Source organism: Eulemur rufifrons, chromosome 6, assembly GCF_041146395.1.
Source record: "Eulemur rufifrons isolate Redbay chromosome 6, OSU_ERuf_1, whole genome shotgun sequence".
NCBI classification, from domain to species: Eukaryota; Metazoa; Chordata; class Mammalia; order Primates; family Lemuridae; genus Eulemur; species Eulemur rufifrons.
In genome coordinates this window covers 90,032,542-90,044,760 of record NC_090988.1, presented here as the reverse complement: position 1 = coordinate 90,044,760, position 12,219 = coordinate 90,032,542, and the positions used below count along the sequence as shown (strand labels likewise).

At 40.7% G+C, this 12,219-nt stretch overlaps 1 protein-coding gene across 38 annotated transcripts in view; it reads left to right on the top strand.

Annotated features, from left to right (window-relative positions):
- CELF1 (CUGBP Elav-like family member 1) overlaps positions 1-12,219 on the top strand; it is a 71,091-nt gene that overhangs the window by 38,518 nt on the left and 20,354 nt on the right. For 19 of the 38 annotated variants that reach the window (XM_069471352.1, XM_069471358.1, XM_069471340.1 and 16 more), the window contains one exon: positions 2,475-2,626. The exons of 13 other annotated variants lie outside the window; for them this stretch is intronic. In XM_069471352.1, the coding sequence (XP_069327453.1) occupies positions 2,556-2,626 (71 nt within the window). In that variant the 5' untranslated portion in view covers positions 2,475-2,555. Of the gene's footprint in view, positions 1-2,469; positions 2,627-12,219 lie in introns of those variants that run through there. 6 more of the 38 variants (XM_069471359.1, XM_069471379.1, XM_069471348.1 and 3 more) reach the window with 1 other exon arrangement.

Genomic DNA, 12,219 nt, shown 5'->3' with positions numbered 1-12,219 from the left:
GCTTTTGTTTGCTTTTGTTGTTTGTTTCTTGTTTCTTCAGAAAGGATAACTGAATATACGTTATTTTCTAGTATGCTATCAAGGGGCAGAATATTACTATTAGGTTATTAAATATGAAATGTCTGATTTTAAATCAAAAGTATAGTTTATTATATCTCAAGAAGTAGTACAATTAATCAAAATATGTGCCTACACTATTGACACAGTTTTGCCATCTTTTTTTTTTTTTGAGACTCACTCTGTTGCCTGGCTAGAGTGCCGTGGCATCAGCCTAGCTCCCAGCAACCTCAAACTCCTTGGCTTAAGCAGTCATTTTGCCTCAGCTTCCCAAGCAGCTGGGACTACAGGCATGTGCCACCATGCCTGGCTAATTTTTTTCTATATATATTTTTAACTGTCCAGATCATTTCTATTTTTTTTCTTGCTCAGGCTGGTCTCGAACTCCTGACCTTGAGCGATCCTCCTGCCTCGGCCTCCCAGAGTGCTAGGATTACAGGCATGAGCCACCTCGCCCAGCCAGTTTTGTCATCTTAATGGTAGCTTGTTTATGCCAGCAGTGAAGAAGCCTGGAGAGCAAGTGGCAATGAAATCACAAGAAGCATTTTCCACAGCTTGTTGAGAATGGAATATTTTTCCTTGCTAGAAGTAGTCCAATGCCTGGAAGCAGTGGTAGTCAGTTGGTGCAAAGTCTGGTGAATATGGTGGATGACAGAGAGTTTCCAAGTCCAGTCTCTGTAGTTCGAGTAGCGTTGTTTGTGCAACATGTGGTCCACCGTTGTCTTGCAAGAGGATTGGACTGTCTCTATTGACTAGTTTTGGCTGCTTAATCACAAGTATCCTCATTATTTCCTCCAATTGGCTGCGGTAGACATCGACTGTAATTGATTGACAGGGTTCATGAAGCTGTAGTGGATAATACCTGCACTGGACCACCAAATAGACACCATTAGCTTTTTTGAATGAATATTCAGTTTTGGACTGTATTTCAGCACTTTATCTTTATCCAGCCATTATGCCAAATACTTGCAATTGTCAAAAAGAATCCATTTTTCATCACACATAGCAATATAGTGTAGAAATGGTTCGCCTTTATGTCGTGATAGCAAAGGCAAGCTTCGAGACAGTTTCTCTTCTGAAGCTCATTTAATTCATGCAGTGCCCATCTATCCAGCTTCTTTACCTTGCTGATTTGTTTCAAATGGTACAATATTGTTGGAATAGTAATGTCAGACCTTGCTGCTAATTCATGTGTAGGTTGAGATGGATTTGCTTCCACTCTAGCTTTCAGCTCATCATTATCCACCTTGGTCTCAGGTCACCCATGTGGCTCATTTTCAAGATTAAAATCAACAGAATGGAACTTCTGGAACCATTGACGTACTGTGCGTTCATTAGCCACATCCTTCCCAAACACTTTGCTGATATTTTGAGCTGTCTGCACAGCATTGGTTCCACGACGGAACTCATATTCAAAAATAACATGAATTTTTGACTTATCCATGGTTTCACAAAAATTGCCCTAAAAAAATTTTGAAAGATAATCACAAGCCAAAAACCATGCGTTTGAAAGAATGAGGATGCACCTTCACAATAAAAATAAAACAAGAGGTGTCAAAATGAAAATGTCAGAGATGTCAACTGTCAAACTTAATACTTAAGGAAATCAGACATTTCATACTTAATGACATAATATTCTATTTTTATTTCCGGGCAAATTAAGATTCAGAGTTAGTAAAGAAATTTTTCCTATGCCACCTAATGAGTGTTACTGAACCCAGGATTTTTAAAATCCTTCACCCTGATGAGGAACCATTAGATAACACACCTTGCTCTCGATATCAAGAAAGCAGGGTAGGTCTAGTATAGGTAGTAGTATGTGAGTGGTAAGTTTCTGGTGGGCAAACAGTTACTCAACCAGCTTGCCCCTTGGCCTGCCTTCTGATGGCCTTAACCATTCCTCCTTATGTGACTGTTCTGAGGTCAGTTTGGACCCAAACACTGTGCTCATTGCTGTCTTTGGCACATGGAAACTACGTTTAAAACCAAGGCTAACAACCTAGTTCTTCTTTAAAAACATTTTCAGACCACAGGAGTGAGCTTTTTCTTTTTTTTAAACTTCAGGTCAGGCTTTGGGGGACCTCAAAAACTGATTTGCAGGGAGGAGTTTCAAGGATGTGAAACAAGTCTGTGTTTCTTCTGCTCTGTTAGCCACTGCTATCTTCATGGATCTGACACTCTATTTATCTGACAGTGCACTTAGTACTGCTTCGCCAGGGAAAATCACACAAAACAAGCCTGGCGCATCAGCACTTTCATTGTGTGCTGTGCTGAGCCTCCCTTCACATGGTCACATCCCCATTTTAATCCAATACTCCCTTTCCCTGCCCCTTCCCCAGTCCTGCCTCTTTTCTGTGGCACTTATTGCTGGCTTCCCTGAGCTCCTGTTTCCACTTTGTGTTTTTTGTGGGGCCCAGGAAGCTAAAGCTGTGTGTATTTGTGGATCAGACAAGTGCAGCAAGTTAATATCATTGGCTTCTGAAGGGGAGAGTGAGGTGATGGCTGCGTTTAAGTTGGATTTCCTTCCAGAAATGATGGTGGATCATTGCTCTTTGAATTCCAGTCCCGTGTAAGTATTTTTGTTGTCTAATTTTTATCATAAGCAGAGGAACTAGACTGTTTTCTTTGTTATTTAATGAAACTGGTTCCTTTCCTTAGGAGGGGGAAGAACAAATTGGGCAAGGAAACAAAAATCCAGATTCTCTCATGCCATTATTTCCTATTGTAGTCTAATTCTATCTCATTAATCTTGATTTCCTCAAGGCCCTAACTAAGTTCTTTACATAAAGGTGCAGTTCATATATAACTATCAACATCTGGCCAGGTGTACTGGCTCCAGTCCTTTCAAGCTATATTGTTTTCCCATGTGATAGATTCCAAAGCATTTTTTTAAAAAAACTGTAGCTTTATTGCTTTGGATTGGGTATGCAATTTAAAATGATCTGGGAAGTATTTTTATTATTATTTTTAATTATCAAATTCTTAGGCTCCTATCACAGTGGAGACTGGCAGCTAGAGTGAATTTAGTATTGTCTCCATAATTCTGTGTTGACATGCAAAGTGTAATCCTGGATCTTGATTTCTAGCCGTCCCCACAATCTAATTGAAAATGTAGCTCAGCACATGATTTCAGGAACATCATATTGTCCTTCACCCTCCAAAAAAAGCAAAACTGGATCAATCTTGGTTGACAGTTTGCCCAAGTAAATTATGGGAATGAGAAACTTTGTTAGCTTGCAATACTGTCTAAGAACTGTTATTGTACACAGCTGAAATGCCAACCTGGCCCTGAGTTGTAGCTGCAGGGAACTTGAATTCTGGACTTCGTACAGAGAAGGAGCTATTTCCAACTCCTGATTTCAGTGGCTTTAACCAGGCTTTAAAAGTATCTTGGAACCTCAAGCAGGTGATCCTTAGGTTATTCAAAACCAAGAATTTTAAATGGTAGAATATTCTGTAGATCTGCGGTTCCCAACCCCTAGGCCACGGCCCATTACCGGTTGGTGTCCTGTTAGGAAACTGGCCATGCACGACTGCTTGAGTTCAGCACCCCACCCCCACATCCCCAGTCCATGGAAAAATTGTCTTCTATGAAACCGGTCCCTGGTGCCAAAAAAAGTTGGGGACTGCTACTTTAGATAACAGGTGTTAATGCAAGTCTGAGGTTAGGCCTCCATGTGCAAATCAGTCTACCCTGGGATTAGATGTAACAGGTGTGGATAATAGTAGCTGCTGAACAGTTTTTTTGTGGACTAAATGGGGATGGGGTGTGCTGGCTCAGAGTTACCCATCTTGCTCTTTTGAAATGGATCCTGTGCCTTCTCTGTAGTCTCCAAAATAGTGGTAAATTAAATGTGTCTTTTTATGAGAATTCTTTACAAAAATATTATTTTAGCAGTAGATAATAGGTACAATTACAGTGAATATCATCGTAAAGATTTAATACGTAATAAAAGTATTCCCATGTCCCAGGATATATGATCCCTCCAGAAGTAGTACTTTGTGACGAAAATTATCTTTCTTTCACTATGACACAGAAATGCTATGCTTTGCCACTGCCTAGTGTTGAACCCAGCATTTGCACAGCATTTTTCTCATCTTTTAAGAGGCTGGACTCATGCAGTATTTTGTGAAGTCTGGACCATGGACCACTGCATGGAAGTCACTTGCAACTTAAAAATCTGGATATTCTTATGCTATAGTAGAGCCCGAGACATTGTGTCCTGTGTAGTTTTCATGCATACTAAAGTTTGACAGCGAATGTACTTAATGCAGGTCATTCTGAGTTAAAGTTAATCAGGGAGTGGGGTTTTGTGGTTTTCTTTTCTTTTGTTTTTTGTTTGTTTGTTTGTTTGTTTTTGAGACAGAATCTCACTTTGTTGCCCGGGCTAGAGTGTCGTGGCATCAGCCTAGCTCACAGCAACCTCAAACTCCTGGCTCAAGCAATCCTTCTGCCTCAGCCTCCCAAGTAGCTGGGAATACAGGCGTGTGCTACCATGCCTGGCTAATTTTTCCATATATATATTTTAGCTGTCCATATAATTTCTTTCTATTTTTAGTAGAGACAGAGTCTCGCTCTTGCTCAGGCTGTTCTCGAACTCCTGAGCTCAAACGATCCTCCCACCTCGGCCTCCCAGAGTGCTAGGATTACAGGCGTGAGCCACCGTGCCCGGCCAGGAGTGGGTTTTCATATCATTTTTTTCCCAAGTGCATTTGTATCTGTTTTAGTCACTCATCTTCACTGAAGCTTTGTGAGGTTAACTGGGCATAGGCTTTTTGTCCCTGTTTTATAATTGAGAGACCCAGTTGAGAGGATATAACTGACTTGCCGGAGGACAGTTGGTGTCAATCTTGGTTCTAAAATACAAGTTTAATGATACCTTCTTTTTATTTTTACCCACTAGACAAGGTTGCCTCAGGTGTCCATGAGCAGTTACCCATCACATCTTCCCATGGTTGCACATCCTTGGGTTACTCCCACAGGCACCTCCAAAACACCATAGGAACATTAAGGAACTGAGAAGAAGAAAATTCTTGAGAACTTTCTTGGTGTGTGCTTGCCACTGCTTTCTTAGATTCTCAGCCCTTCTTTTTATTCTTCAGTGAAGCACTACTTTAGCAGGAGGCTTAACGTCGGTGGTTTTCTTGCTGAAGTGATTTTGCCTGAGAGTGTGATCTGATGGTATATTTTATTTCAAAATTTTTTACAACAGAGAAATGGTGGAGGAGCTCTGGAAGGGCTGGGGGATCTGGGTCCTAGTTCTTATTCTTGTAATCAATGTCCTTGGTTCTACTTTGATCACTTTTACACCTCCACTGGTTCTTCTTTCTTTGCTTGCATCCTGGGATGTGAGTATTCTTCAATGGTTGTGTCCCAGGCCTTTTTCTTATCCCTCTCCCATTGCTTAAGGGGTCACCGATGTGCCTTTGTTACTCTCAGATCTCTGTATCTGTTTCTCAGACATCTTCTGAGCTCTTTGACTTTGTTTTAAAAACTGCCATTTGGTCACCTGTATCTGGAAGCTTCCCCACAAAAAACATTTCTCCATATTGTTTACACTAAAACCCAAGAGTTAATTGGTAACTTATTCCTCTTCCTCATCTCCTTGGGGTTCAGGTGAACTCCAAGTCCTAGTGGATCCTGACCCAAAATTTCGCAGTATCGTCTGACACTGGGCCCTAATCTTAGTTATTAGTTTATTCAAGGGCCTTCTGATCTCCATGTTTCTCTACCTTATTTCATCCATCTAGATTATTGTCAGGTATCTTTGAAAAGGACAAATCTGATCACACTCTCTTATTCCAAAATCTTGGGATAAAGTCCAGGCCTGTCTCAGAGAGCAAGCCTGTTGTGATTAAAAAAGAAGAAGAGGGAAAGTCCAAGTCTGTCAGAATAGCATGGAAAGCCCTTCACTGGTCTCTCCAACCTACCTCTTTATTCTTGTTGATTTTCTAATGTGTTCTCTCTTTTTCCTGTTTCTACACTCTTATCACAACTTTCTCAAGTTCTGTTTTCTCCCTTTAATGTTATCTTGTTCTCCCCTCTCTTCTCAGTCCTTACTGTTTTTCTTCATTACCTGTAGGCTTCATTCCTCCGTGCCATGTAGCACTTTTTCTGGTTGCCTTCATTCACCTTAAATCTCTGCCCCCTCCAAATAACATAAAACTGTATTAGCCACTTCTTTCACAGAACTTTTATGCATATGTTAAAGGATTTGTAGAGCATTATAGATGTCCTTCCATATTTTCAACGTCATTGCCTCCAAGGCAGGTATTGCTCAGTCTTTTCAAAAAGCCCTCTAGTGTGCATCATAGTAAGAGCTTGGGAAATACAGTTGAATGAATGATATGCTCTTTGAGGGTTTTTTTGGTAATTAAAGATGATTGCAGAGGTAAGGTTTCCAGATATTATCTCCATTCCTCAGGGGAAAAGGCTGGAAACCTTCAAAAGCAAATTGTTAGCTGTTCTATTATTAGATGGTGGCTTTAAAAGCATTACTGATACCTTATTCTAGTACCTAACACTCTGCATGTCAGAATGATTTCCCTTTATCCAAATGAAAATTATTTCCTTACAGCATAGACATACTCTGTCTTATTCTCACTAGAGAGCAACTGGTAAGTAACTCAGGCCAGTGTTTCTGGGCCCTTTTTATTCTCATGCACTTCTGTTCCAGTTTTTCCACAGCACAGTATGTAAGCCAGAGGGACCTTGTAAGGGTGGGTAGTGGCTGAAGTTTGGAGTGCAAGTATTTATGCCTGCTGGGTAGGTGGAGGGATGGGTAAGTATCTGAAAATTTTTTTTATAATGATGAAAGAGAAGTCAACAGGTAATGAGAAGGGGAGAGAATGAAAAAATGAATAATGGAAGGTTTCAGAAATGCTTTATTTATTTTAGAGACAGGGTCTTGCTCTGTTGCCCAGGCTAGAGTGCAATGGCACGATCATAGCTTAGTGCAGCCTCAAACTCCTGGCCTCAAATGATCCTCTAGCTTCAGCCTCCCAAGGAGCTAGGACTGTGGCACCTGCTGCCATACTTGGCTAATTTAAAAAGTCTTTTGTAGAGAGAGGATCTTGCTATGTTGGCCAGATTGGTCTTGAACTCCTGGCCTCCCAGAGTGCTGGGATTACAGTGTGAGCCACCATACCTAGTCAGAAATGATTTTTAAACGTGTGAAGGTCATGTTTGCCAGGCTGTTTGGCTATAGGGAGGAGATGCCCACTCAAGCTGGCATATACGAAACTGCTTTCTTATAAGGACACACGTGGGCTAGACTGTAACGTAATCAGGAGCTCCAAAGCTGGAGGACCTGGAAATGCCATATTTCTGACCCCAGGATACACATTCTACTCTCTCTGCTTGAGCCGCCTCCTCGGCTCTCAACTACTTTATAAGTTTGGTTGCAACATGGCTTGGCTTTGCCACTATTCTTCCAGCCTGTCTCTTCTGATCCCCTCTCCCATTGAGATATAATTCACACCCCATAATGTTTACCCTTTAAAGTTTGTAATTCAGTGTTTTTAGTATATTCACAGAGTTATGTGACCATCACCACTATTTAATTCCAGAACATTTTCATCACCCTAAAAAGAAACACTGTACCCATTAGCAACCATTCTCCCCCTTTCACCCTATCCTTTCCACCTCTATTCCTAGGCAACCACTAACCTTTCTGTTATAGATTTGCCTATTCTGGACATTTCATATAAATGGAATCATACAACATATGGCCTTTTGTGACTGGCTTTTGTCACTTAGCATAATGTTTTCAAGGTCCATCTATGACTCAATCTCTTGCCACAGCCCTTTGAGCTTTTCCACTTAACTCATGCTATATCTAGTTGCAACTTTTCCATTTCTGACTTCACTACTAACTGCCTTCTACTAACTGCCTGTTTCTGTTAACCAGTTTCAGATTCTGTAGAGCAGTGCTGTCCAATAGAACTTTCTGATGGAAATGTTCTGTATCTCCACTTGCCTGATGCAGTAGCCACTAGTGCTCACTAGAGGAACTTGGTTGGCTAGGCCTTTCTTTCTGAGCTTTTGAGGGGGAAGATTTTGAGACAGAGTCTTGCTCTGTTGCCCAGGCTGGGGTTTTTTGGCGTGATCATAGCTCACTGTGGCCTTGAACTCCAGAGCTCCAGTGATCCTCCCACTTCTGCCTCCTGAGTAGCTGGGACTACAGGTGGGTGCCACCACAACCAGCTAATTTTTGTTTATTTGTTTTGTAGAGACGGGGTCTCCCTATGTTGCCCAAGATAGTCTCAAATTCCTGGGCCCAAGCAGTCCTCTGGCCTCGGCCTCACAGAGGGCTGGGATAACAGGCATGATCCATCACACCCGGGCCCTTATCTTTCTGTTTTAAAGCATAGGTCACGGATGTTAAGTTTCTGGCCCTCCAGTGGATCAGCTTGCCATTGGGGTAAAACCCATCTCTGGTCTAATCAGCTGAGGCCAGGGGATGGGGGAAAAAGTAGGATAGAACATTTATGCTGTTCCTGAGATGGGCCCCTGGGGTAGGAAAGTTTTAAAAGGAAAAAAGATAGGAGAAAGAGCACAAAGAGTTCAAGAATTTTGAATAAATGTGTGCTTTGAAAATGAAGCTCTTATTGAATAAAGTTGTTCCCTTATGTGCCTCTCTTCCCAGTTGGGTTCTGTTTTGTCTTTTTTTTTTTTTTTCCCCATGAGACGGGATCTCACTGTATGCTCAGGCTGGTCTTGAATTCTCCTGGCCATGGCCTCAAGCCATCCTCCCGCCTCAGCAGCCTCCCAAGTAATTGGGATTATAAGCTCAAGCCACTGCACCCAGCTTGTGGCACATTTCATCAAGAATCAAGGTAGACAAGGTAGCCTCTGGTCCTTATTATTCATAGTTGCTCATTCTTAATGGTATACGTCTTCAGGTGGTTGCTCTCTTTATTGCTTCCGCTGCTAGTCTGTACCATGCCTTTCCCCTAAAACACTTGTTACCTTCTCATCTCCCTCCTTCCCCTACGGTTGCAGGCCCTTATTTTCCTCTCTTCTATCATACTCCCAGGTCAGGGAGGACTGCCACAGAAGATGAGAATTTCTAATAGACTTGCCTCTTAAGAATGACAGGGACACTATAGATACTTCACTGGGCTGCTGAATTCACTGGTACTTGAATTGGCACGATAAATATACATAATTCATGATCACTGACCCTGAGGAGCTCTCCATAGAGCAGGTGGGTAAGGCACAGATGTGAGAATGTATTTAGTAATATATAGGGTAGATGGGTTATGTAGGATCCTTGGCATGTCACACTGGGAATCTTGTCCCAAGGTGGCTTCTTTATGCAGTGGTTACTTTTAACCTTCAGAACAAACATGCATGTTGGAAGTATATGTGAAAGAGGGAGGATGGAAGAGCATTGTTGCACATCCCTTCAGACGTAATAGCGGTTGAGAAAGTTAGTGACTGCTTATTACACATAAATGGATATGCATGTGGTTCTTGCTGTGTCTGGGTGGCGCTTCTCAGACTGTGGCAAAGGACCATTTCTCTCCTCACCCCCAACTCCCTTGTGAAATACAATAAAAATTACTTAGTATTAATAGAAAAACAAAGTATGAGCTTATATTTTACATTTATTATTATTACTATCATTATTAGATTGGATAAATACAAAATTCTCAGCCTAATTTCTGTAAAAATTTCTAAAAAGTTAGGTTTGAAGATTGCCCCTGGTCCTTGGGCAAAACTTTGAATAGCACTGTTGTAGGGTATTCTCCTGGCTATGGAATTGGTATACAAAGGGGGAAAGGGTGGCCCATGGAGTAAGTAGACATGAAGAAATAGAGAAGGATTTAGAGAGTCAAAGACAAGAAAAGGAAGACATTTGTCTGGAAGCCTGCGTGTCTACTGAACTTTTGAAGAAACTGTAATCAACACTTACGTGTTTATGCTTTTACACTGAACAGTATGTAAAAAGTTTAGAAATGGCACACAGCAGAAGAAAGGGCAAACTGGAGGAGCAGTTGCCTCCAATGTTATACAAACTAATAAACCCTTGCCTCTTTTTAGAAATATTTAACAGCTCTCGGCTTCCCTATTATCATAATATATATTCTGTGCACCACTGGGATTCTATACCCTCCCTAGAATAGAAATATGATGAAAAATTAGCGACATTTTAATAAAATGCTATTAAAAATGGTAACTAAAGTTGTTGGGGGCAGGTTGTGGGAAATGACACCTATTTCACTAGTCATAGGGCTTTTATCATCATGGTAGCTGGTTCTGTTGGAACGTTAGGATTGTGCTTTTAAAAGCAATTACATTATATTTTCACAACAACTTGCCACACATGGTTTCAAATTAACAGATTAAAGGAAAACCAATAAAATGAAGCATTTCAAAAACTTAAAAGAATAAAAACAGGGCAGATTGATCCTGTGACAATCAAATAATCATAGGAGATAATAGCTGCTACTTAAATTTGAGAGCCCTCTTTGTGTACAATATTTTTTCTGGGACAATTGCTTAAATAGGGGGAATTGTTGAGACTACTAAGAAGGAATTCCTCCCATCCCACATTTGAGTGCTTACTTTGAACCTTGTGATACCAGGTATGATTACAAGAATGAATAGGAGACAGTTTCTGCCTTCAGGGAGCTGTCAGTCTAATTGGGAGAGGTAGATACAGCCAGATTATGTTAAAAGGTGTTAAATGCTAATAAGATAATGAATGTGCAAATTTAGTACTGTTGGAGTCCTCGGATGTGTGGCTAACTAGTTAACCTGGAAAAATAGGGGAGCCTTCACAGATGTAGATACAAGAATTGGTCTACATGCAATTTGTCTTGTAGCTTTGATAGTCAGTACTAGATTAATCAAAGGTGGCATGAGAATGGCTCCTGTTTAGTTATAAGAGATTCGGGAATTAAAAGATAGAGGCTGAACTACTTTCCCAGATTCAGCATTCAGAAGATAGTGGTGGAATTTTTATTTTATTTTATTTTTACTTTTTGAGACAAAGTCTTATTCTGTCTCCCAGGCTAGAGTGCAGTGATGTCATCATAGCTCACCACAACCTCAAACTTCTGGACTCCAGCCATCCTCCTGCTTCAGCCTCCCAAGTGGCTGGGACTACGGGCGCATACCGCCACATACAGCTAATGTTTCTTTTTTTTTTTTCTTTCTTTTTTTTTTTTATTTCAGCATATTATGGGGAATGTTTCTATTTTTAATAGAGACAGGATCTTGCACTTGGTCAGACTGGTCTCAAACTCCTAGCCTCAGGCGATCCTCCTACTTTAGCCTTCCAAAGTGCCAGGATTTACAAGCCTGAGCCACCACACCTGGTCTATTTTTTGTTTAAAGAAAACTAGCATTTTATTTAGGATTGGATTTTAGAACGTGGAAATTTTTAATATGATATGGTTTCTGGATTAAGCAACAAATACTTGCAGGAAAGCTAGCCAACCATTCTCATTGTTGGAATTTAAGTTGTTTATAGTTTAGATAAATACCAAGAGTTAGGTCTTGAAACAGTAGAAGAAGGACTTTGAAAGAGATGGGTATGTTCTCAATAGAAATAGTATAAGAGTCCCCCTAAGTTCTTGACAATGGCAGGGTATTAAAGAAGGTATTTAAATAGGAACATTACAAGTTTGGTGTCGTAGAACTGGAGGAATTTATGGACATTTAAATGGTTTCAGTCGTCAAGAGAATCAACTTGGTGAAGTCTTGGAGAAATAGCAGTAAATTGGATAACCTAGAAACAAACAAACAAAAAAACTACAACATTGTATGTATTTATGGCACAATCACTTCGAAATTTAAGAGGCAGAGCTTTGTTTTGGTCTGTAGACCTGACTCAAAAACACTGGAATTATGAATGAGACAGCCACATTCAAAGGCCAGCATTCTAATCAGTTCTTAGTTTAGGCCTTGGAAATCAAGTGCTTCTGTTCTAACATCTGAAAGGAAGTTTCACCTGTCATTGTATACATTGAAGAGTACTAAGTCTTACCTGTGATCGATAGTCCTTTGTTATTTTATGGACATTTAAAAAAGTATATTGTTAACTATGCTTAAAAATTATTGAAACTGGGCTGGGTGTGGCAGCTCACCCCTGTAATCCTAGCACTCTGGGAGACTGAGGCAGGAGGATGGCTTGAGGTCAGGAGTTTGAG